The sequence below is a fragment of the Hyperolius riggenbachi genome, chromosome 3, assembly GCF_040937935.1.
Source record: "Hyperolius riggenbachi isolate aHypRig1 chromosome 3, aHypRig1.pri, whole genome shotgun sequence".
NCBI classification, from domain to species: domain Eukaryota; kingdom Metazoa; phylum Chordata; class Amphibia; order Anura; family Hyperoliidae; genus Hyperolius; species Hyperolius riggenbachi.
The window spans coordinates 267,314,817-267,342,193 of record NC_090648.1 but is presented as its reverse complement, the minus strand read 5'-3'; the positions used below and the strand labels follow the sequence as shown (position 1 = coordinate 267,342,193).

Sequence of the window (27,377 nt, the reverse complement as noted above, 5' to 3'; positions counted from 1 at the left end):
GACATGAACTCTTGCACAAGACAGAAGGAAAAGTTAGAGAAATGCACCATGAATGTATTTTAAAAGTTTATCCTGTTTAATTGCGCCTCATTTGTGTCTAATCGCAAGTTGTAATTTGATCTCTCCCCTGTGTCACATAACTGTCACAGCAGAGATGGCAGATAAGCTCATTTGAAATCACAGGAGGTTAGCAACATGTCTGCTTCCATGAAATGGGAAGTAGAAACAGTGCAGATTTATTTTAGGGGTTGTATCAGGTGTAACAAATAAATGTTTTTGGTTTAAAATATACGCAACAGCATAATAACCTTTAGGCTTCTTGCACACTGCAAGTGATTCCGATTCAGATTCCGCTTTTTAATCTGTTTTTACATCCAATTCAGATTCTGATTTGCAGTGTGCAGGGAGCAAACTGCAAATCGGAATCTGAATCGGATGTAAAAACAGATTAAAAAGCGGAATCTGAATCTGAATCGCTTGCAGTGTGCAAGAGGCCTTAGGCTGCTTTCACGGTGGGACGTTACAGGCGCACGTTAGAGCAGCCTGTAACGCAGCCCAACTCACAGTAATGAAAAATCCATGGTCTGTTCACAGTGCCCACGTTGCGTTACAGTGTTACGCTGCACGTTCAATGAAAGTGCAGCATGCTGTGAGTTAGCTGCGTTAGACTGTTTGCACATGCTCAGTAAGGGGAGAGTCCGCTATTGTTCCTAGCCACATGGCTAATTAATATTCACTGCACTGTAGTGTTGTCCAGATCATGAACGATTCGGATCTTTGATCCGGATCTTTTTTGTGAGTCGAATCATCCGGATCATCACAATGAATGATTCGGTTCACAGTGGATGTCTGGAAGAAACAGGAACTGCAGCTTCTGTGCACAAGCACAATCTTCCTGCTGCATCTCTCCCTTCCCCATTAGCACCCTCAATGTGCCCTCATTCTCCTGCACCTCTGTTGCACCCCTGCTTCCTGCTTCCCTAGTAAAATGATTCAAAGATTCGGTTCAAAGATCCGGATCTTTTCAATGATCCAATTCAAATCATCCGACTTTGAAAAGATTGAAAAGATCCGGACTTCCCAGTATAGAACATAAACGGCGTACCAAGACGTATCAACGGCGTACCAAAAGCATAACGCGTCTCAATCTGACGTCCAACTTCAACACCACCATGCATTGCGTTAGGGGCACGTTATGCGACCTTCACGTCCCCTAAAACTTGGTGTGAAAGAGGCCTAAGAGCAGAGAGGATATTCTGAGTTCAGGTCTGCTTTAATTTAGTCATCAGGAAAATCCAGACTGCCATATTTTGAAAAATGATGTGTTTTCTTCTGTTTGTCTTACATTGAAATAAGGACAAGACTGGGACATTATTGATGTTTCAAAATTTTAATATATTAAAAAATTTTTATATATATATATATATATATATATATATATATATATATATATATATATATATATATATATATATATACTTTAAAATTGAAGATCTGTATTTCAGCAAAATACCTGTTGCCATGCTTACAAAAGAAATGAGTAATTACAATAAATCTTTATTTTAACAGTACGTTATAGAAATAGGCAAAATATGTATGCATATATTATGCAAATAAAATTACAATTACAAACCAGTTACAAGGTTGACACAAAAAGAAAAAATAGAATAATTTCCATAATTTAAAGGCAATTCACAATCATTTTGAGGAACTGGGTGTGTGTTTAAGGCCATTAGTTCTAGAATAACGTATTGTATTTGACACATAATAGCACAAAACTGTGTTATATTTTGTAAAAACTGTACATGCAAAAACATTGTACCATTATATATGAACAAGCATATATATATATATTTATATATATGTATTTGGGTAGTTTAGTAAACATATTTCCTGTGTATAGAGTACATGGATGTTGCCACCCTTAAAACTGAAAACTCCTTAAGTCCTGCATTAGCATTACTCATATAGAGCAATGGAAGACAGGGCTCCCTATCTTTCAATTTCTTTCACACATTTCCTTTTGCTCAGGTTCAATGGCATTAATGTGAATAGGTGCTAACAGTAAACCTCAACAGGTTATCATATCTTTGACACACAAAGATTCCGACACCATGCATTTTTTAAGAAACTTTACAAAGCAAAATTAAGCTTTTTTTTTTTTTAATTAAAAAAAAAAAAAAAAACAAGACAGTCGTTCAGGCGTGTAAAAAGCTATTTTTTTTTTCTTTAAAAAAAAAATCTATAAATGGTGCTATTTTATTTCGCTTATTTTGTATGCAGTGTTTATGAAATTAGGTTGTAGCAGAATAAATTACCAAAGCGGTTTTATTTTTTCAGAAAATTAGCACTTTTTTTTTAATGATTAGAGTGCCATAAGCTTTTTTAAAGATAAGGACAGGTTAATAAGTGCTGTGTCTTAGAATTTCATTTGCTTTTCCATGTGTTGTGAAAGCACTTGTCCACATCTCTTAACATATGTAAAGAGATCTGTTAATGGGCTATTGCTTTTTGTGGCTATATTTATTGCCAGTAAGAAGACACTGGATTTTATAGAGTTTAAAACTTTTTAAAGAATTGTTACAAAAGTACTGAAATTTAAAAATTAGTAACATGTAAACATTGACACGAAGGAATTGCATTCCCACAGAAGTAGATCTCAGTCAGGGAGAATAAATACAGTTTTGGATTAAAAGTATGATTTGTGCTTCCCCCAACAGTTTTAATAATAAAAATGAATGGTCACAAAAATAAGACTCAGGAAACAAATTCAGTCTTTTGTTAGAATTTCCTGCCGAGTATGTAAAATCTTTCTCGTTTCATACGTATCCATATTTACAGTTTTGGTCTGTAAACAGAATCTTTTAGATCCGAAAAAAGTCACTCTCTGTTCCATGCAAAAAGCAGGCTTGTTACGAGTCCAGACTTAGTGCACCTTATGTTGATGCTAGCTTGCCACAAGCAGCTTGCAAGATTCACAAAAATTGGAAGAACTGAATCTCAGACTAGTCAGATCTGAGTCTGTAGTAGGTGCCCAGCTGGTGTATATGGAGGTGGAGCAGGAAATGGCTTGAATCCTCTGGATCTCATGTACAACAGGAACTGGTCAGGAATCTCAGCTAAAACATCCTTGGCAAGTCGTGCCATGCTTAGTACATGGTTTCCAGTTCTGTCAATGTAGTCTCGGAAAGGTACAAACTGTAAAAAAAAATTACATGAATAAAATATGTAGTTCAACTTACATAATAATTTTAATAGTGATTACTTTTTACACAAATATGTTTTAATTGATCTATATCCAGCTAAGAGCTTTTTTCTTTTTTAAATCTCTCTGGCGGCCCCATGAGTTGTAGTTATGCCACTGTGGCTAAAACATCACACGTGGGAGGGGTTTTACCTCAATATCAGCCACACAGCTGTTCCTGGTGAACAATGACACAAAGGTAAAGATTTACCATGTGAAAGGGGGTATCAGCTACTAATTGGGATTACATTCAATATTGGGGAAAAGTTGCTCTTTAAATGCATTATTATTTAACATTTCTTCCTTACAAAATAAGTTGTAATATTGCAGCCCATTTCCATGATAATGGTTGGTGAAGAGTTTAAATTGTGGACATGCCAGCAGACACTTTTTATAGTGCATAATGTGACTGGGAATACACCTATATTGTGGGCGTATGTATAGGTAGGCTGCTGGTGAGTTGGGAGCAAAGTTAGCAGAATGTTGGCTCCCCCCAGTGCTGGGCCGAAATTACGCATTAGCGTAATTACGCATCGTAATTCACTACAAATGCACCGTAAGCGTTACGTGTAAGGTTACGGTATTACGCGTAATTAATTACGCGTAGACCGTAGGTTACGTTATTACGCGTAACAAATTACGCGTAAGACAGTAAACTCCCATTGAAATTACACAGTCTGCCGTAATCGCGTAATATTACGCTCCCGTATAATATAAAAAAGCTGCCGACTTTAAGGGTTAATAGCAAAGCCCCCTTAAGTGCTAAGAGCCTCAAATTTGGAGAATATATTAAGGAGATCAGAAGGAATAAGAGGAAAATTTTTTTTTTCAAAAAGACCTTATAGTTTTTGAGAAAATCGATGTTAAAGTTTCAAAGGAAAAATATATACATTTAAAAACCCGCCGACTTTAAAGGGAACCAGAGATGAACGATTCACACAAAATAAACATATCAGTTGATAGCTTGTAAAGAATAAATGCTCTACCCGATAATTTTGCCACTCTGGTGTGCCTTTTTGAGTGCTTTTTATCCATTATTGCTCCAGGAAATATCCAATATGGCCGCCGGCTCATATTCCTTCTGTTTCCAGGTTATGAGGTGTTCTGGATGTGCTGTCTAAGCTATATGAGACTATAGACAAGCAGGGCTGCTGTAGGCTTTCATCTGTGTGCTTTCAACTTCATATTCTGGAATACTATGTGGCTGCCTGTAGGAAGTGTCTCTCATAGTAATGAAACTGCATACAGTAGATAATAATGACAGGCTGCACAGACAGAGCACACAGATCACACAGCCACACTGTCTGCTAGACAGAGATTTTTCCTGCAGCAGCTCCCATGTCATCACAGCTCTCAGTATGTAAAGCATGAAATTTGAGCCAGGAGGGGGGAGGCTTGGGCTTGAAAAGACTCCACAGAAAAGTGACTCAGCTAAAATGATTCCAGGTCAAACCTCGACTGAATAGTCGGTGGATTCTTATCACAGCTGCTAATAGACTAATTAAGCAGATAACAATGAAACTAAAAGCAGGGTAGCTGTTTACTGTCATGTTCCCACTGATAAATGTAATAAAATACATGAGGGTGCTTCGTCTCTGGTTCTCTTTAACGGTTAATAGCAAAGCCTGCTTAAAATGTAGGAACACCACATTCACAGGGTATATTAAGGGGATCAGTGGGAATAAGAGGAATTTTTTTTTTTTTCAAAAAGACCTTATAGTTTTTGAGAAAATCGATTTTTAAGTTTCAAGGGCAAAAATGTCTTTTAAATGCGGAAAATGTCAGTTTTTTTTGCACTGGTAACAATAGTGTTTTATTTACATAGATTCCCCCAAGTGGGAAGAGTTTTACTTACTTCGTTCTGAGTGTGGGAAATATTAAAAAGAAACGATGTGGGGTCCTCCCTCCCAGACCTCTTTAACCCCTTGTCCCCCATGCAGACTGGGATAGCCAGAATGCGGAGCACCGGCCGCGTGGGGCTCCGCACCCTGACTATACCAGCCCGCATGGTCCATGGATTGGGGGGTCTCGGAAGGAGAGGGGCAGCCAAGCTTTCCCCTCCCCCTCCGAGCCCTTGTCCAATCCAAGGACAAGGGGCTCTTCTCCACCTCCGATGGGCGGTGGAGGTGGAGGCCGCGATTTCCTGGGGGGGGGTTCATGGTGGCATCTGGGAGTCCCCTTTAAAAAGGGGTCCCCCAGATGCCCACCCCCCCCTCCCAGGAGAAATGAGTATAGAGGTACTTGTACCCCTTACCTATTTCCTTTAAGAGTTAAAAGTAAATAAACACACAAACACATAGAAAAAGTATTTTAATTGAACAAAAAACATAACCACGAAAAAAGTCCTTTAATATTCTTAATTAACCATTAATACTTACCTGTCCCTTTAAAAGCCAGTTCCCACGCAATATCCTCGGAAATATACTAATCAGTTACAATGTAACAAAGTTGTTACAATGTAACAACTTTGTTACTTTGTAACGCCACCGCACCCGACGTCACTCGCCGCTCACCCGCCGGCCGCCGCATACACGCTAAAGTCCCCGCCGGCTCCCGCCGTCCACTCCGCCCACACCTGTCACCCATATACATGCTGGCACCCATGGGTGCCAGCATGTATATAGGTGACATGTGGGAGAGGCGGGGAGGGCAGCGGAGCCGGCGGGGACTTAGCGTCCTAAACCCGACAGAGCTCTGAGCTATAGCTCAGAGCTCTCTAAAGCATCTTTGTATTTGGGCTCCAAGGAACCCCATTGGTCCTTAGCAGACCAATGGGGTTCCTTCTGATTTTTTTTTAATATTTCCCACACTCAGAACGAAGTAAGTAAAACTCTTCCCACTTGGGGGAATCTATGTAAATAAAACACTATTGTTACCTGTGCAAAAAGAACTGACATTTTCCGCATTTAAAAGACATTTTTGCCCTTGAAACTTAAAAATCGATTTTCTCAAAAACTATAAGGTCTTTTTGAAAAAAAAAATTTTCCTCTTATTCCCACTGATCCCCTTAATATACCCTGTGAATTTGGTGTTCCTAATTTTAAGCAGGCTTTGCTATTAACCGTTAAAGTCGGTGGGTTTTTAAATGTATATATTTTTCCTTTGAAACTTTAACATCGATTTTCTCAAAAACTATAAGGTCTTTTTGAAAAAAAATGTTTCCTCTTATTCCTTCTGATCTCCTTAATATATTCTCCAAATTTGAGGCTCTTAGCAATTAAGGGGGCTTTGCTATTAACACTTAAAGTCGGCGGCTACCTAACATTGATCCATGCGTCAACTTTTCCGCTTGGCAGCATGACCTTACGCATTAATTGCTAGTAGGATTTTACGCGTAAGCCTAAAACGTAACAACCTGAATTACGGTATTCTTACGCGTAATTGCGTAAGGGCTATGCGTAATTACAGACATGTACCGAAATTGAATGTCTACGCCGTAAGCGTAATTCCGTAATGCGTAATAGTGTAAAATTACGCGTAATGATCCGTAAGCGTAGCTTTTTCCATTATGCCCAGCACTGGCTCCCCCTGCTGCCACTCAAATTCTCAGTGGTTTTGAATACTATTCCCCCTCTGAGTCACTGCAACTTAGAAGGAGAAGTAGTTTGTGGTCTGGCGATCACCAGAACCCTGAATTACCCTTAAAGGAAACCTGAACTGAACATTAAAAGTCAAAATAACCATACACATGTCATACTTACCTCCTGTGTAGTCTACTCCTCAATCTAATTTTCCTCTCCTGCATCCTGTTTGTCCACTGTGATTAATGGAATTCTCCGGCCTCCATTTTGAAAATGGCTATTACCCCATAACAGCTTTCTGGTCAGCACACTGTTAAACTGTAACATCGCCCACTTGAGCCATAGGGAAACATGGACACATCAGTTCTCCTCTCAGCTGTAACTGACAGCAACTGATGTATAACTGACAGCAACTGATATATTTCAATTCTGACAAAATATTGTCAGAACTGGAAGGGATTATTGTCAGAAGAAAATGGTGAACTTCTGAGAGGAACTGATGGCAAGGTAACTATGTAATGTTCATTTGAAGTTACCTCATGTGTTTATTTTAAATAATTTTACTCAGTACAGGTTCTCTTTAAGTTCTTCTCACACTATAGCATTACTGCTATAGCAGCGTCCAGCTTCGGCACCGAGCACCAAAACCACCTCCTTCAATATTGTGGTGGATTGCCGTTTACCACAGTTGCAAAGTGGATGGCACTCTTGCCTTGCAGCGCTGTGTCCCTCGATCAAATCTGGGACAGGGACTATCTGCATGGAGTTTGTATGTTTTCCTTGTGGTTGCATGAGTTTTCTCTGAGCACTCTTGACCACATATAAACAGGTAAGTTTATTGGCTGCCCAAAAAACTTTGCCTTAGATCATGATAGGAACATATATATCTATAGTAGGAATTAAACTTTGAGCTCCTCTGAGGGACCCCTAAGGACAACACTATTGTGTTAAGCGTAGCAGAAGATGTCGTCGCTATATGAATTCCAAATAAACAAAAATACAATCAACTGGACAATATGCAAGAAAAAAAACTATTTATTTGTACTTCGTCAAACCTGAAGAATCTAATAAGCACTGGCTGGCTATTCTGGCACAGTTTTATAGATTTTCAAATATACTAACAAAAACTGCACTGCTAGTCGTCTGACTTTAATCACTTCCTTTTAGGGTGACACTTGGGTATTCCCAGAACAAGCAGTAAAAGGAGTTGCGTTTAATTAGACACAGACAACAATAACATCTCATTAGGTGTAATGCAGTTATCTGACTAACATTTACCTGTACAATATCCCTTTCTGCATACCGTCCCCTTGAGGAGACTCGGACTTCATCACCATCCAGTTCCACCATAGCTTTAAAATGAATGGACAAAATATATGTTACAAAACATTACAAGTTAGCCTAAATAATATAACATATGCTTTTTCATGCTATTAATGGCTTATGTATACCAGGTCTTACAGTTATTATCTACAAAATGAAAGGATAAAAGAACTCTGAGATCCCTACACTAACAATACCATGAAGTAAAGAATTGCAATTTTGAAATAGAAACGATTTGTCCTTCATAACTCATATAAAAAGCTTTATTTCTTAACTCTCTATGTACCATTGTGGCGGACTGGATATAAACTGCTGATTTTTATGTAGAAACAGCCCATGTATGCTGTTATTTAGCTCACTGTGCACTCAATGGATATTAAAGCAGCCCAGGTTCAGGTATCACTGCAATGCTTTACTGCCAAAAAAATGTTCTGACATCCAATGTGAGAAAATTTTTAAACCCCACAACTGACTCCATATCTCAGTGACAAGACCCTACAGCTTGCCTGCATTCTTCAGTAATACCAGAACTATCTACATATGCCTGTGTTATTGAGGCTGCCAGCACTTTAACCACTTGCCGACCACCCACTACCAATAGGCGGCGGCAAAGTGGCACCCCCAGGACCACGTAACGCTGATCGGCAGCGGCACTTGGGGGACTGATTAGTCGGGGATCGTGTGCAGGGTTGCGCACGCATCTGCCGGCAATAGGCTCCGCCCACCCATGACGTAAACCCACCGGCCAATTAGCAGCGCCAGCGGGTTGTTAACCCCCGATCTGCCGCATACAAAGTGTATAATAAACTTTGTTAAGCTAACAAAGTGTATTATGCAGGCTGCCTCCTCCCCTGGTGGTCCCAGTGATCGAGGGACCACCAGGGGAGGAGGCAGCCATTGTAATAAACACACACACACACACACACACTGATCCTGCCCCCTGATCGCCCACAGCACCCCCCTGATCACCCCCTCAGACCACTATTTGCACCCAATCACCCTCCTAATCACCCATCAATCACTCCCTGTCACTATCTGTCAATGCTATATTTTAGATTAGGTCCTAAACTGCCCCCTGGGGGCTCCTGATCACCCCCCCCACACACACACACCCTTAAATCCTCCCCAGACCCCCCCCCACCCGTGTACTGTATACATCTATTCTCCCCTGTAATCTCCCCTGATCATCTGTCAATCACCTCTCAACCACCCATCAATCACCCCCTGTCACTGCCACCCATCAGATCAGACCCTAACCTGCCCCTTGCGGGCACCTGATCACCCGCCCACACCCTCAGATCACCCTCAGACCCCCTCTGATCACCTCCCCAGTGCATTATTTACATCTGTTCTCCCCTCTAATCACCCACTGATCACCCATCAATCACCCCCTGTCACTGCTACCCATCAGATCAGACCCTAATCTGCCCCTTGCGGGCACCCAATTACCCGTCCACACCCTCAGATCGCCCTCAGACCCCTCCTGATCACCTCCCCAGTGCATTGCTTGCATCTATTCCCCCTCTAATCCCACCCTGATCACCTATCAATCACCACCTGTCACCCCCTAGCACACCTACCCATCAGATCAGGCCCTAATTTGCCCTGTGTGGGCTCCTGATCACTCGGCCAAACCCTCAGATCTCCCACCGATCACCTCCCCAGTGCATTTATTGCATCTATTCTCCCCTCTAATCACCCCCTGAGACACCCATCAATCACCTCCTGTCACCCCCTAGCACTCCTATCCATCAGATCAGGCCTTAATCTGCCCCCTGCGGGCTTCTGATCACCTGGCCAAGTCCTCACCTGCCCCACCGCAGTGACAGAATTTTTTTTTCTGATCACTGCTGGTTTCTAACTAAACTTAATTGTGGCTGAGACCAACCGTTATGCCACACAATACGCAACCGCCAATCCAAGAAGCTACCATGCCCAGCCTTTTCGGTGGAAACCACTCCAAGTTTCCGAACTTAACATTTTTTGGGGCCTTCTCCTTAACATGGGTCTTGTCAAAAAGAATGTATTGCGGTCTTATTGGTCTACGCACCCAATACATCACATGCCCATGTTCTCTGCTGCCATGTGCAGGTCACGATTTGAGAACATCCTGCGCTTCCTGCACTTCAGTGCCAATACAACCTGTCATCTAAGAGGCCACCCTGCTTATGACCGATTCTACAAAATTCGGCCCCTCATCGACCACCTGTCATCAAAATTGGCAGATGCTTATACCCCTGAACAGTCATTTTGAGGCATTTGGTTTCCAGACTACTCCTCACGGTTTTGCACCTCTAAAATGCCAGGGCAGTATAGGAACACCATAAGTGACCCCATTTTAGAAAGAAGACACCACAAGGTATTCTGTTATGTATATGATGAGTTCATAGAAGATTTTATTTTTTGTCACAAGTTAGTGGAAAATGACACTTTGTGAAAAAAATAAAAATAAAAATCAATTTCCGCTAACTTGTGACAAAAAATAAAATCTTCTATGAACTCACATACTCCTAACGGAATACCTTGGGGTGTCTTTCTAAAATGGGGTCACTTGTGGGGTTCCTAAACTGCCCTGGCATTTGAGGGGCCGTGAGGAGTAGTCTGGAAACCAAATGCCTCAAAATGACCTGTGAAATCCTAAAGGTACTCATAGGACTTTGGGCCCCTTAGCTCACCTAGGCTGCAAAAAAGTGTCACACATGTGGTATTGCAGTACTCAGGATAAGTAGTATAATGTGTTTTGGGGTGTATTTTTACACATACCCATGCTGGGTGGGAGAAATATCTCTGTAAATAGACAATTGTGTGTAAAACAAAATACAAAAATTCTCATTTACAGAGATATTTCTCCCACCCAGCATGGGTATGTGTAAAAATACACCCCAAAACACATTATACTATTTCTCCTGAGTATGGCAATACCACATGAGTGACACTTTTTTGCAGCCTAGGTACGCTAAGGGGCCCAAAGTCCTAAGACCACATTTAGGCTTTACAGGGGTGCTTACAAATTAGCACCCCCAAAATGCCAGGACAGTAAGCACACCCCACAAATGACCCCATTTTGGAAAGTAGACACCCCAAAGTATTCAGAGAGAGGAATGGTGAGTCTGTGGCAGATCTCTTTTTTGTGTCACAAGTTAGCAGAAATGGAAACTTTGTTTTTGTCACAAAGTGTCAATTTCTGCTAACTTGTGACAAAAATAAAATCTCCTATGAACTCACCATGCCTCCTAGTGAATACTTTGGGATGTCTTCTTTCCAAAATGGGGTCATTTGGGGGTATTTATACAAACCTGGAATTCTAGCACCTCATGAAACATGACAGGTGCTCAGAAAAGTCAGAGATGCTTCAAACTGGGGAAATTCACTTTTTGCACCATAGTTTGTAAACCTTTACCCAAACAAAAAAAAATCCAATAAGTGTCTATTTATTGATCAAAGACATGTAGCACAATAAATTTAGACAAAAATGTATATAGAAATTTTACTTTATTTGAAAAATGTCAGCATAGAAAGTTAAAAAATCATTTTTTTTTTACAAAATTCATGTCTTTTTGATGAATATAATAAAAACTAAAAATCACAGCAGCAATCAAATAGCACCAAAAGAAAGCTGTATTAGTGACAAGAAAAAGAGGTAAACTTCATTTAGATAGTAGGTTGTATGACAAAGCAATAAACTGTTAAAGCTGCAGTGGTCTGAATGTAAAAAAAGTGTCTGGTCCTTAAGGGGTTTTAAGACTGCAGTTCTTAAAGATAATCTGTACTCTAAAATTCTTACAATAAAAATATACAATTCTATTCATTATGTTCTCCTGGGCCCCTCTGTGCTGTTTCTGCCACTCCCTGCTGCAATCCTGGCTTGTAATTGCCAGTTTTAGGCAGTGTTTACAAACAAAAGACATGGCTGCTAAAAGCTTGTGATAGGCTCAGAGAAGCTCAGTCTGTGACTCATACAGAGCTGCAGGGGGCCTGGAGAGAGTGTGTATAGCTTCTATCCTATCACATGCAGAACAGCACATTCCAGACTGAGTGCCTGAGCCCGACAAAGCCGTCAGAGGAAAGAAGATTAGATTATACAACAGAGATAATACAGCCACTGTTCAACTAGAAAAGGCTGCAGTAATCCAGAGCACATTAGAACAGGCATAGGAACTTATAGGATAGAAGAACTAAGGCTGAAAATTTTGTTACAGAGTCTCTTTAAGAGGTTAAAATGGGAAATGATCTGCGTCATATTGCTTTAATCAATAAGTTGGGGGTTGCAGGCTTGGGAGGTCTCTAATTACCTTTTACCAGTATCTATGCCTGAAGCTGGAAGTTGGTATTGTTATGGTGGGGTAAACCATGCTACCTTTTTTTAACAATAAATTGCTTTTGTTTTCCTGGGTGCATGCCCTTTCTGTGTTAACTGAACTGAAAAACTCACATAACTGCATTAGAAAAGGAGCAAAGTGGGATTCATACCACATTCACTTACACAAGATGAAAATCATGTTAGTTCTTTGAGTTGAATGTGCAATAAGGCATGATTCTGTGTGCTAACGGATATGCAAGGTTTCATATCCCTACATAACTTTTAATGAATCAGCCAATATGTCTTCCCCAACTATAAGGTGAGATGTCAGCTCATATTTTGGGGATCTGCAATGGAACCTAAGTGTTGATATTTAGGGTCTATAGCTAAAATAATTAGAGGCAGAGGATCATCAGGACAGCCGGGCAAAATGTATTATTTACAAAGAGATCAAGCAAAGTGTACTTTAACGAGCTTGTGTAATTTTTGAGCTTGTGTCATGTTTATACAGAATGGCAAAATGAAAACTTGTTTCCACTCACCTCCACAAGAAACACTACTCCATCAGGCAGGCCAATAATGCATTTATGGGCCTACATATATACTACGACCTCTTTACTTCCACTCAGCTTCCACAGAGCACACATGTAGGCATGCTTTCATAAGCACGTTCAAAGCCATCTTACTCAAGCTCAGTATTTACTGTTCCTTTATGCCAAGACTGATATATGCTGCTCAGTAAATTCTCATAAAATAAAATACTCACCATCAAATTCAGCAGGGCCAACTCCAACAATGATAATTGACATTGGAAGCTTTGAGGCCTGTGAAGAAATCACAAAGGTTCTCGTTTAACCTTGACATCTAACACATAGCATAAGCAGCACGCAGTGCTTGAAAAATGAATGTCATGTTAGCTTGGAGATCTGATGGAAACAGCTATGTTCAAAAATGTTGCCATTGTTAAACCAAATCATTCAGTATGAAATATGATTAAAATAAATTTGGATTCATTTGGACATGCTGGGAAACAAACTCGCATATAAGCTGATTTTTTTCAGCACAAAAAATGTGCTGAAAAGTCCCCCTCTCGGCTAATACACGAGTGACCTACTTCCTGTGTCTGTGTCAAGGAGTGTGCTGACCTGCCTCTTCCTGTGCCCCGAGTGAAGAGAGGATTGGAGCAGAGTGCAGCAATAACTCCTACACCAACATGGCTAAGAAGGCTTTTAGCATGCTTCCCTGCAGTGGATGGCTGAAGGGGAGTGCATAGTCGATCAAATGGCTGGCCACTGTGGAGTAGAACAGCTTATTATGTGGCCAGGGGGAAGAAGAGATGATCTTGAGGCCATGAGGAGAAAAGCTGATCATATGGCCGGGGAGGAGAAGAGCTGATCTTGTGTCTGGGAGAAAAACAGCTGATCATGTGGCCAGGGAGGAGAAGTGCTGAGAGGATGGCCAACGGAGGAGAACAGACTCAGTGACTTATTGTGTGAGCCTCTCCTGCACACTCTTGCCTTCCTTGTTTTTCTTATCTCACAGCGTCTAGCAGAGAACACACAGTCTTTTCATTAGCTCTTTTGCTGCTGCTGGATGCAGGGCAGCCATCAGGGGGGGGGGGGGGGGGGACACTGACACTGCAGTGAGGGGCCCAGGGTTTCTGAGGGCCCTGGGCTCCCCACAAAGCGCTGGTAGGGCTGCATGTGCAGGCTGCAGGCCTGTGGTTCACTAACCAGCACACCGCGTTCCAGCAAGTGGGGAGCAGATGAGTGAGCCAGCTACAGCGGACTTTCTATACTGGGGCACCACCTATATCTGGCTACAGGATGCCTATACTGGGCCATCACCTATACCTGGCTACCTATACTGGTGTGGGAACCACCTATACCTAGCTACCTATACTGGGGCACCAGCTATACTTGGTTACCTTTACTGAGTGCACCACCTGTACCTGGCTACCTATACTGGGACAGCACCTATACTTGGCTACTTTTACTGGGGCGGCTATAGCTTGCAACCTATACTGGTGGCACCTGTACCTGGCTAACCTATACTGGTGCACCACCCATACCTGGCTACCTATACTGGGGGCAACTATACCAGGCTACCTATACCAGGGCACCACCTATAGTTGAATACCTCTACTGGGGCACCTGTATCTTGCTGGCCTATACTGGGGCACCAGCTATAACCAGGTTACCTATACTGGGGCACTACCTATAGCTGGCTACTTATACTGGGGGAACCTATACCTGGCTACTGATACTGGTGGCACTTATGCCTGGATACCTATACTGGGGGGCACCTATACCTGGCTAGAGCAGGGGGACGAGCTGAGACAGAAGGGGACAAGAGGTAACACAGGGGGATAAAAGAGGCACAGGGGGAACAGAGGCAGATAAAAGAGGCACAGGGAGAAAAGAGATGAACCGGGAACCTGAGGTCAAACAGAGGGACATAGAAGAGGCACGACAGAGGGGGACAAAAGAGGCACAGGAAGTAAAGAGGGGGACAAAAGAGAATGGAGAAAGGCTAAAAATGGACCTAAAAGTCCCTATCTCATTTGTTAACCAGGGACTACCTGTGTTTTGGCTCCACTCACAACATGCCACTTTTTGCCGCACCACGCTGTGTATGCCACTTTCTTCAGTGTCGGAGCCATGCACATTTTTCGCTGCAGCGCACTTTGCGCACGGACATGGGGGTGGGGTAGCTAGTGGGTGGGCACAGCAACCAGTGGGTGGGCCCTGGGAGGGGGGGCCCAGGCCTGATGATGTGTGAGGGGCCCCAAAATTTCTGGTGGCGGCCCTGGCTGGATGTGTTTCTTTCTCCTCTTTTGCTAGTTGCACTTAGCACTTTATTCATTGGTGATATACAGTATCTACTGTATGTGCAAAACAAAGAATCCATAGCAGCTAAAGAATAATTGATGGTCATCAATTTTTCTTTAGCTGCTATGGATTTTTTGTTTTTTGCACATACAGTAGAATCCCTTTACAGTAAACTCCAAAGGACCAGGAGATGTAGTTTACTATATCAGAAGTTTACTATATCAGAATTGGGCATACATTGTATATTTATACAGATGCATTTGCTGGGACCTGACCTGACGACTGAGTTTACTATATCCATAGGTTTACTATATCAGAATTTACTACAACAAGATTCTACTATATCTACTGCACTTGGCACTTTCTTATTTATAGCAGCATGGTTGTTGGTTGCATCCTGTATGATGTATTGTGTCATGAATTGTCTCATGCATTTTTTTCTATTTCAAATGACATAACGTTCATGAATTGCACATTGCGCTTTATCAGTTGAGGCCATCCATATGTGAATAGTTTGTGAATACTGTGCAAGTGTCCTTCAAATGTCTGTGTAAAGTGTGTGTCACTGCAAGGTACACAGATTGTAATGATTAGTATGGCGTTGGCTATGGGGAGGGGAGTTACTTCATACTTGGGGCAGTTATAGTTGCTATTTATAGTGGGTATAGGGCTGCCTTGTACTGGGGGCATATCTGACTATTTATACTGTGGAGGAGGCTATACTAGGGAGGGGGCTTATATGTGGGACAAGCACTTTTTCCTGGGTTCTAAGGTAAAAGTGGGAACCTTGGCTTATATGCGAGTATATACGGTAAATAAGGACACTTTAGTAGAGATGACAATTTGTCCTATAAAACCCCTTTTACTAGATGTGTATTTTTCAATATTTCTGATTGGGTGATCATGATAATGTGATTATATGTGATTTCTACTCTCTGTGTACATAAAAACAGGAAGTATCTGCAGCATGTGATCATTTGACTGACTAAAGGTGGACATCCACTGTTTAGCATTAGCCCAATACGGCAACTGATTAATTACTTCCAGATCAGAAACCAACCACAGCAGAAAAGAGGTAAAGAATTAATGAAACTGCTGCACTTACTAACACTGTACCAATGATGTATAAAGCCAGATCCTGTTGCTCCTGCCCTATTACAGCCATGTCCCATGACAGTTTTAATTGACTGAAATTCCTTAGAAATGTACTGAATGTCTTGTAAGGGGTGTATTGATCACTGGAAGATTAGAACAAAGTTGTTTGATCTGCTATTTGATGAAATATCAGCTAGTGGATTGCTGCCTTTTCCAATCACATGACCAAACTGCAAATTATTCCATTATTTTTCCTCTATGAAAGAGAAACAGTTGTTGCCTACATTTCATTAAAAGCGTGAGATTGGCTTAGATTGTCATTATTGGAACGCTGTTCATTTGAAAGGAACCTTAATGCAGGCTGGATGTGCCTTCTGTAAAGAGACTATTATCACTTTAGTTTCATGCTCAAGGGGAAGAGATCCCCTGTCAGGAACCACACAAGCTCACCAGTTCTTTTTCAGCAGCTGAATACAAGGCATGGGCAGAAGCAGTATCACATCTACTGTATATTACAATCAGGAATGTAACAACTGGGGGAAATTAATGAAGCCTTGTTTTTGCCAGCAATTCCTTTTTTTATACAAGTATGGGGGTTACAGCAAAAAGTGATTTTTGCAGTTCCCAGTGCCCTTTAGTTGGAATATTATATATGTATATTAAACTCAACCAACACGATCTGCTTACATCACACCAGCAAATGCTGATTCAGGTAACAGCTTTGATGACTGACCATACATTGTTGTCTTGCAAGCTTTCAAGACTTCAGGTTTTTATGTAGTGGTATGGTTCTGTTCCAGTTCTGAAGAAGACAACGTTTCACAAACACTGGTTCGCATGACAGCTGGGGGCCCCAGTCTCTGGGGACTGAGACTGGGGACCCGGCTGTCGTGCAAACCAGTGTTTATGATTTTAAATTCATTTTTTGCAGCTTCCAGGATGCAGTTGACAGGTCAGTGGTTAGGCAGGGGACCGTGTGGGAGATGTGCCTACACGGAGCGTCCCTGTAAATGATGTAATCTATGATTATGACTTTGATGAACAGAGGTGCCAGCAGAATAAAAACAATATTGTTTTTAGTCTGCTGGCACCTCTGTTCATCAAAGTCATTATAGTGTCCACCCTTGGTGGAAGGGGGACCCACCCCTACCTTTCTTCTATCTACGGAGAGCGACTTCTTAACCCTAAGTGAGGACAGGTCTAATCTCCTCACCTGCATTCACAGTGGTTGCCTCAGTGGTAACCCTTGTTTGTGAGTATAACCTTCTCACATGACATTATTCACTATTGTCCTGAGCATACTACACCATATTGGGCTCTCGGTGTCTTTTTCTAATCTATGATTATGTCCAACCGAAGCCTCCCACCTGAATGCTAATTTATGCAATTCCTGCTAGATTTGGAATGGCAGGCAAAGGGTGTATGACAGTACACCTGATTGGCTGACTGGCGCCTGCTGACCAAATAAAGGTAGTAAACTGATTTAGCTGGGAGTGAGCAAATTGTGTGTTATGCAGAAGACAAAGTTGCAAAAGCTTGCAAGAAAATTATGTACAGTAAGTCATTAAAGGTAGTATCTGATTCAACAGTTGGAGATTTGATGTCAGCACTCACCAGATCTGTTCCACGACTACTACGGGAACGTACCTCAAGCTTAAAATCAACAGCAAAAATAATATACTTTCCTTTAAAGGAATAGAGTAGATATGGATAGCCCCCATCCTCTCATTTGTTAGCATGCAGTATAATCAGCCTGCTATACTCAGTGCCATAAATACAAGCTCTCTGTTATAAGACTGTATAGAGCAGTAGTGTGTAGATTGCTTTTATCCCTATGTGCATTTCATGGCGAATGGTGCAGAGTGAAAAATTATATAAACGTATAGTAAATTAGCAACATAAACGTATAAATAGCTGCAACACATTGTGCTTTCTATTACAGTGGCAATTCCATCAGATGTGTAATGCAGCAGATTCTTTATTATTCAAGTTTTCTTAAATAATAATTATCAAGCAACATCAATGCAACATTGAAAGCTAAAATAATTCTTTTAGGAAAAAATATCAGTATATGGTGTTTAAGACTTTCTGAAATTCCAGCCGTTGGCTACTTACATCAGTTGAAAGCATCAATGACACAAATTATATGCCTTTAGCAAAGTGGTATGCAATTTTCCTTCAGCCATTGATTCAACTGAATAGATTATCCAATCAAGTTTACTAATGGGATTAAGTATAATTTACTAGCAATGGTCATGCACGCAACATACAAGCTGCAGTAATCACTGCGTCAAAAAAGTAAGCATGCTTCAACAATGCACAAGTCCTTTTACTATCTATCTATCTATCTATCTATCTATCTATCTATCTATCTATCTATCTATTATTAGTAAGTATTTATATAGCATTGACATCTTCTGCAGTGCTTTATGCTGGGAATACACGGGTCCATTCTGAGCCATTTAGATGGCTCAATAGATAATTTCCGACATGTCTGATCTCCTGCCCGATCGTTTCCGCTCTCGATTCTGCATGAAGGACAATGGGAAAAGATAAGATAAACGAATGGAAGTTAAGAAAATCGCCCGCAGAATCGAGCGCGGAAATGATCGGGTGCGGAATAAAGCAGCAAAATCGACCCATATATTCCCAGCATTACAGAGTATATATAGTCTTGTCACTATCTGTCCCTAAGGGGTTTACAATCTAATCTCTACCATAGTCATGTGCCCATTGTAGTCTAGGGCCAATTAACTTATCTGTATGTTTTTGGAATGTGAGAGGAAACTGGAGTGCCTAGAGGACTCCCACACAAAACACAGGAATATCAATTTATATTTATTTATCTGTCTAACACTTAACCTATCTGTCTATGTCCTTTTAATGCATGGGGTGTTTACAAATGGCACACATGTAGTTGGTCACTTAAATGCTTTGGACCATATGCACCATGCACTGCTTTGGGCCTGCATTTTTAAGCATGCTGCTGCATGCATTGGATTTCCTGAATGCATTGACACAGGGGCATAATTATATCTCTCCCCAAAAACTTTTTACAGGGCCCTCCTTTCCTACAATCAACTCCCCCCCCCCCCCCCCGGATGCCTGGAGGGGAGGAGGGGCTGGGACTTCTTCCTACCACCAGGGCCTCCCTCACTCTCTGTGACTTATGTTGCAGCCTCTCAGTCTTCTGCCTTCCTCACATCGCTTGAAGTCAAGCAACAAAAGAAAGTCAGACTAGAGCATAAGTGGGGACCTGATGGAGGAGGAAGGAAGAAGTATGTGCCCTCCTCCATGCAACCTCTTCCCCCCCCCCCCTTAATGGGCTGCTACCCCATAGTTACACCACTGCTAATTTAATGAAGTCAATACAATCTGTCTGTGATAAAGCCTCCAAACACTATTAGAAAGCTTTCATAGACTTGACTTAAGACATAATGGTTCTAATTCACCACCCTACGTTAGGATTGTTGTGCACAGGTAGCACATTGGCAATTTTACTATTACAGTACTACCTGCACAACAGGGTAGCACGCATTGCCTAATTAGCGTGACCCATGTCACCTAAATAACACAAGCATTGCTAGGGTAACGCACCCTACAATGTGGGTTACCATAGCAATGCTCTTGTTACTTAGGTAATGTGGGTCATGCAAATTAGTCAATGAATGCTATGCTGTCAGTGGTAGTAATGGTAAAATTGCATTGCACTACCTGCACATGGCAATATTACAATAGATCCCATCTCTGATGTCCTCTTCACACCTGATCAATAAAAAACTTCTTGCTTTTCCTATTGAGTTTTGGTTCATTTTAGTAAATAAACACATCACAGGCATCCCTATTGACAAATTATGTACCTTAGGTTAACCTGAGGGCAATGAAAACAGACACTTAAAACATTTTTGGCTACAAGTAATTCTTTAGGAAAACACCAAAAGATATGTAATAGTACAACATGTACACAATTAGCATAGCTACATAGTTATAGTTACATAGTTACATAGTTATTTTGGTTGAAAAAAGACATACGTCCATCGAGTTCAACCAGTACAAAGTACAACTCCAGCCCGTCCCCCACATACCCCTGTTGATCCAGAGGAAGGCAAAAAAAACCCCACAAGGCATGGTCCAATTAGCTCCAAAAGGGAAAAATTCCTTCCTGACTCCAGATGGCAATCAGATAAAATCCCTGGATCAACATCATTAGGCATAACTTAGTAATTGTAGCCATGGATGTCTTTCAACGCAAGGAAAGCATCTAAGCCCCCTTTAAATGCAGGTATAGAGTTTGCCATAACGACTTCCTGTGGCAATGCATTCCACATCTTAATCACTCTTACTGTAAAGAACCCTTTCCTAAATAAATGGCTAAAACGTTTTTCCTCCATGCGCATCTCATGTCCTCTAGTCCTTTGAGAAGGCCTAGGGACAAAAAGCTCATCCGCCAAGCTATTATATTGCCCTATGATGTATTTATACATGTTAATTAGATCTCCTCTAAGGCGTCTTTTCTCTAGACTAAATAAACCCAGTTTATCTAACCTTTCTTGGTAAGCGAGACCTTCCATCCCACGTATCAATTTTGTAGCTCGTCTCTGCACCTGCTCTAAAACTGCAATATCTTTTTTGTAATGTGGTGCCCAGAACTGAATTCCATATTCCAGATGTGGCCTTACTGGGTAGAAAAAAAGACATACCAGTTCTGGTCGTAATGGAAAATTCTACGCTTACGGATCATTACGCGTAATTTTACGCTATTACGCATTATGCAATTACGGTTACGGCGTAGGAAATTATCTACGGTTCACCACTGTAATTACACCACTGTAGTTATGCGTAAGGATACCGTAATGTAGGCGCTTACACTACGATGTTACGCGTAGTGCTGTAATACCCATTAATGCGTATTTTTTGACGCATACGGACGATGTGTACGCAATAGCCGTCAATGTGACAGCTATTGCGTACACATCATTCGTATGCGTCAAAACGTACGCTTATATTCTGAAGGGCGGGAGAAGATACTATTGGTTGCTTAGGATGTTGACTGATTGGCTACTCTTAGAATAGGGGAGTTTTTACGTTAGTAATTACGCGTAAAATTACGCGTAAGTCTTCGTAAAATTACGCATACCTAGCAATTACGGTAGACAGCGTAATTACGATACCACTTAACTGCTTACGCGTAAATAATTACATGTAAGACTAAGTTACGCGTAACGCTTACGCGTAAATTTACATTAAATTACGATGCGTAATTATGCTCATGCGTAATTTTGGCCCAGCACTGAGACATACGTCCATCAAGTTCAACCAGAAAATAAAGCTAACAACTTGCATGATTATACCTCTTTAAAAACAAGTTTGCTCCTAAGAAATTCACAACTGCAAATTATGGGTGGATATAACAGAATTGTTAATTAGTGCATAAACACCTGGTAAGGTGGGGGGGAAGATATATCTAAATAAGCATCAGTTTAATTATACAATTTGAAGGCTACAGCTGCTTGTTGTTCCATGCAATCTGTGGTGGATAGACTTGTGGAAATAGGACAACTGCAGTAAGCCTCTAGAACTGAATTATGTGGTAGCAGAATTATTCAGTAGATACTGGTCTAGAGAGACTGCTTGCACTCCATGAAAAAATAATAAATGTAACAATCCTAGCTACACCAGCAAGCTGCATACATGATATAGTGGTTATACCACAAGCCATCAAATACATGTGGCAATTATATACTTCAGTTGGTTTGATGATAAACCACACTACTGGAGTGACCGAAAATCCAGGAGAAACATCTGCAACAGTCTGTATTATAAAACAAGACATCTTGGAAATGAACATGACACCAGAACGTCATTAATAGTTATTATATAATATACTTTTAAAGTCCATTGCAATATAGTTATGTAATGAAGACGCACAAGGCGATGTGATGAGTGTTGTTTGAAAAGTGTGTAATATCCCCCAATAACTGGAGTGCCAGATAAGAGCTACTGGTGAATTGGTAAGCTCCACCTCTATGCAATTGGCTGGAGAGATACTGGCATCATTGGGAGGAGTATGCAGTATAACATGAGGCAGCAACCTTTGGACTGTGTGGCTTGATTTATATTTATCTAGGTGACTTTTTTTTGCAATAAAATCATTTTATTATATGCTCTGGTTGGGAGCCTGTTAGGGGGCACCTTGCCTCTATATTTATTCATGCCAGTAGTAGTGTCTATGTACGCAGTAATGTTTTTCTAGTGAATTGCCTCTTGCCAGCGTTTTTTTTCTTTGTGTTTATAGTTCACACTAGAGAGGATGCAATCTTCACCACATGTCGGAAAAGCCCCACAATCACCTTCACTTTCACGCTATAAATAATGATACAGTCATCTGTATTCCTTTAATGTTTGGGCTCTTAATTAGTTTGGCATGAAATGTTAACTGCACATTTTCCCTTTATTCAGGTAATTACCTTTAATGAATACAGTTGAAGCTGAAAGTCAACGTACAAGTTTAAGTCAGAATTGTTTCTTTAAAAGCGGTGAATCAAGCAAGCACTCTAAGACAGCAGGTGCTTTCATTGTAAATGGGAAAGTGTCGGAGCTGCATGAAAAGCGCTTCACTTACATTGACTATTGCCTCCTTTGTCTGCGCCATGTCAGAGATAACTCCATCTGTAATAATCAGCAGAACAAAGTACTGGGAGCCATCCTTTATTGAGGCAGCATATCTACAGGAAAGAGGAAGCACAATTACTCTAAATACAAGCTTTAGAAAACAGCTACAAACAATCCTGAATGGATTTGTGACCCATCATTAATATGTCCACATGACTGTAAGAAGGCCTTGCCAACCAATTTAAACAATAGCTGCAAAGCTTTCAAGATGTCACACTTCACTCGTGCTGCTTCTCGGCCTTTTGAATGGCAGAAACATGCGTCAGATTAATTAAATAGAGTTTAAAATGATAAACTCCAGTATTGCTCTTTTAATATATAGTATAGTGTGTGGAAAATGGGGAAAGTGCGTGAAACTGTTAAAAATGAATGAATGAAGGACATAAAATCTCTTCTTTACAAAAACTGCATTGTCACAAAATCCCTTGCATGCTTTAAGAAGCCTGTTACTATGACAAGTCTTGGTGATAAAAACAGTCATTAGGCTTTATTAGCATTGTGCTTCCCAAATGTAATCAAAATAAGAACACATAACAGCCAGCATAAAGGGCTCTGCATAGTCGCCTAGCTCCCCACTCTGCAGTTCAGCAACACAGGATGGGCATGATCCTTCCTCCAATCTGGTCAGCAGTGTTGCTCTCCTACCCATAATTAAGCTCATGCTGATAGAATTAGTCCTCTGTGTACTGCTCTGCGAATGCGTGCGATCACAAGTTATATGGAAGGGCACAGACAAAATACCCAAAGTTTCATTGTTTCTGAAAGTATATGGTTCTTAGATAATTAAATCCATATATAATATAGTGGGGGGAGTCAAGAAGTAACTCACAGCTAAAACATGCATAGAATGTTATTAAAAAGAATGGGATAATATTTTCATCACTTAAATGTCATTAGAAATATCATATTTAATATTACACTGTCCTTGAGGTGGAACAACATCTAGAAGACATCTTATACAAACAGATGAGTACAATACATAGTGAAGCATAGATGAAATAATCAAACTACTGTATGCTATAATGCAGACATACAAAATGGGTAAAAGGTAGAAAAAAAATCTAGAAAATATACTTAAAAAATACAGTTAAATATAAAGGAACAAAACTCCAATTCTCATCATGGCCTGGGTATAATGAAACTTGCAGCATAAAAATCCATGAACATCAACCATATTCTGCACAGTCTGTGTGTTTCCTTTTTTTCTATTTAAGTAATGTTGAGAAATGCAGGCTAGAGAGATCTCCATTGTGTGTTATTGTAAAGTAGTGGACTACTGGCCTGTTGGTAAACCTTTTTATAACAGGACAAAACATCTATTTACAGTGAGCAGAACATTTACCCACATAAAACACAACCAGACATGAGCATGTGAACTGTATTACTTGTCTCAAAATTTGAAAATGATTGTTTTTTTTATTATGTGATATTTCTGATGACTGTGACCAATACATAATTTGCAACATACATAAAAACTCCATTACTCTATCCCACACCTGAATCATGAGCAAAGGAAAAAAATGTGCTATTGGTGAGACTAAATTACAATGATTAAAGATCAAATATGATGAAGGTCACATGTTCAAGGCCTCAAATCTAAAACTGATTTTATAAAAAAAAATGTTTTATAACATATAGTTTATTTCTGTGATCACTAGAATATTTTTTTTAATTATATACATATTGTATGCTTATCAGAAGATATGAAATTTAAATATCAGGAGAAATGCTATTTAAATGTGCACTTGGTGGTGGACAAGATGTAAGAGTGAATTCCAAAGGAGGGGGAGCCCAATGTGGAGGTCTGGAGACTTCCATGTGTTTGGGGTACAGATTATGAAGAGTTTTTCAAGAGAGGGTAAGGAGTCTGAACAGTTACAGGGTTCCTGTGGGTAACTGGCATCCTATTGAGGTATTGACAAAGAAAGGCAGCATCAGAAAAGCAAGGAGAGGTAAATTAGAGAATCTGCAGATTTCAGACTTTTCTTATTTTAATGAAAGTATAAGATTGGGGCATGCACAAACATTTTTCTAGCCTTGTGTGAGAAATTAAATGTTCAGGATGAATATTTATATTGATTGATAGAAAAAGCAAAATGCAGTTAATTGGGGAATATGATGTTTAAATCAAATATTACCCCTAGTCAGCAATATGACCTGAAGATAATGGGATACTATCTACTTTTATATTGACTGCAAGTAGTAGGCGGTAGAAGATGGTGGAAAAGTAACAAGTTCCATGTTACTGACATTCATTTTGAAACCAATAAGGCCCGGTTCACACTTGCGGTGGCCCTCCGGAATCGCCGTGCCGGAGCCGCACCGCTTGCAGAACGGACGGAACGGACGCACGGCATAGCAATGAAAGCCTATGCGTCCGTTCACATGCGTCCGTTCTGCCAAACCGGAGCCGGACCGGATCCGGGCCGGATCCGGACTCCGGCCTCCGTTACAACATGCGCTATTTTTTCATCCGGCTCCTCCGGCAGCCGTATCCGGGGCGGAGCCGGACTGCACCATCCGGCCAATACAAACCAATGGGAACCGGAGAGCGCACAACACACTGGCTGAGAAATCCGGATGTTCTACCCCACTTCCTATGGGGATTGTTGCGGCGATATTGGATGGGGACACATGGGCAAGCATTTTGGAGTGGAGCAGCACAGCTGGATCCGGATCCGGAGATGTTGGCAGCATGTCGGAGGTGGAGGTGAGTGCTAAACAGCAGAGGGCCTGATTCCACAGGTCCCCCTTCTGCTGACCTCCCAGACCCCAACTTTTTTTTTGTTTTTAACGAACTTTTGCCAAACGGATCCGGATCGCATCCTGATGGACACCTGATGCAACCTGACCGGATCCGGATCGGATCCGGATCAGAACCGTACGGTTCCGATCCGGATCCGGTCAGGTCATCCGGTCCGTTTGGCAAACAACCGCTAATGTGAACCGGGCCTAAGACGTGAATGAAGAAACAGCAGATAGACAATTTATGACTCCAAGTAATAGGGTACAGAGGATTAGAGATCAATTTGGGTGCTATCAGCATAAAAATGATACTGAAAAAAAAAAAATTGTCTCAGTCCACTGGTGTAACTGAATAAGAGAAGAGGTCCAAGAAAATAACCTTGTGGTACAACATAATACAGCGGCCATGGGGAGAAGTTAGTGTTAGAGTAGGACACTGTGAAACTATGCCCACCCAGGTAAGCTCAGCATAGGCAATGGCACACCCCTTATTTGTATTTAAATATCTATATCATAACTAAAAAGGGTAACAGTCATCGTTTTTCTACCTAAAGCCTTTGTCTGCATCAATTTTGCAAACTCTTGACACAGACAGAAGTATGACTAATTGTCTGCTGATGGAGAACTTGTCTTTGAGATAATGTCACAACATGACCTGAATGCTGATGCTTTTCAGGAAAGCTATACTTTTCTCAGATGTCTTTACTGTTAACTACTGCTAAATTTAAAGTCATTCATACATTATTCTATCAGGTCAGGGTAAATGTAGCAAAAACAAAAGACACCTATAATCATTTTTTGCACGTACTACATGTATGTACTCTATTTTGAACAGATCACCACAAATACAAATAATAAGTGTGCATGACACGAGGCATGTGCTGTTATTCATATTTCACAAAGAAGTGTTATGGATTAGGTTGTTAAATATATGACATCCCATGCATCCTTTTTATAGCCAGAAAAGGAGGGGAAAACACACTACAGCGTACTTATGAAAAAACAAGAAGGAACAAACATTCAGAATCCATGGTAGTCAAATGAATGTATAATGCTAGTAGCATTATTATTTGTACTGTTTGTATCTACATTTATTTATGTACACGTTTGTTTTACGTTTCTAGATATGGACATTTAAACAAACATTACTTTTTTCCATGGTATGAAAATAAAAAATATTGTCTTCCTTTACAGATTCTATTAGGGTTTTTATCTTGTCTTTTTCTTTCTTTCTTTTTTTTTTTTTTTTTCAAACCCCCCTGTAAAACACAAAATGTGTAGGTGGGGCTTCATGGGGGTAAGGGATCAGCAGGCAAGAAAAAATATCACAATTTCAGCTATAATATCAGCGCATTATGTATATGTAACAAAGTAAAAGGGTGAATTTAAGTTTAAATCCAAACAGACATTGCCTCCTCATTTTGGCAAGTGCCATGGATGCCATACCTCAAAATGAAATGCATACATAATGTTTTGCATGCATACAAATACATACAATTATTAATATTAGCCATTACCTTGCTACATGATTGATTACTGGGGCAAAGTTTGTTGGACCATACAGCTGTACACTTTTCAAACTTCTATAATAGGCTTCCATGACACCTTCAATTCCATGACAGTATGGGTTTTGTGGATTGCCATTC

At 40.7% G+C, this 27,377-nt stretch overlaps 1 protein-coding gene across 1 annotated transcript in view; it reads right to left on the bottom strand.

Annotated features, from left to right (window-relative positions):
* Positions 1 to 1,499: 1,499 nt before the first annotated feature.
* CPNE8 (copine 8) overlaps positions 1,500 to 27,377 on the bottom strand; it is a 372,678-nt gene continuing 346,800 nt past the window's right edge. Inside the window, exons 16-20 of the mRNA XM_068276306.1 lie at positions 27,249 to 27,376; positions 22,937 to 23,039; positions 13,155 to 13,212; positions 8,044 to 8,117; positions 1,500 to 3,198 (exon numbers count right to left, since the gene is read on the bottom strand). Of these exons, the coding sequence (XP_068132407.1) occupies positions 3,010 to 3,198; positions 8,044 to 8,117; positions 13,155 to 13,212; positions 22,937 to 23,039; positions 27,249 to 27,376 (552 nt within the window). The 3' untranslated portion in view covers positions 1,500 to 3,009. The remainder of the gene's footprint in view (positions 3,199 to 8,043; positions 8,118 to 13,154; positions 13,213 to 22,936; positions 23,040 to 27,248; position 27,377) is intronic.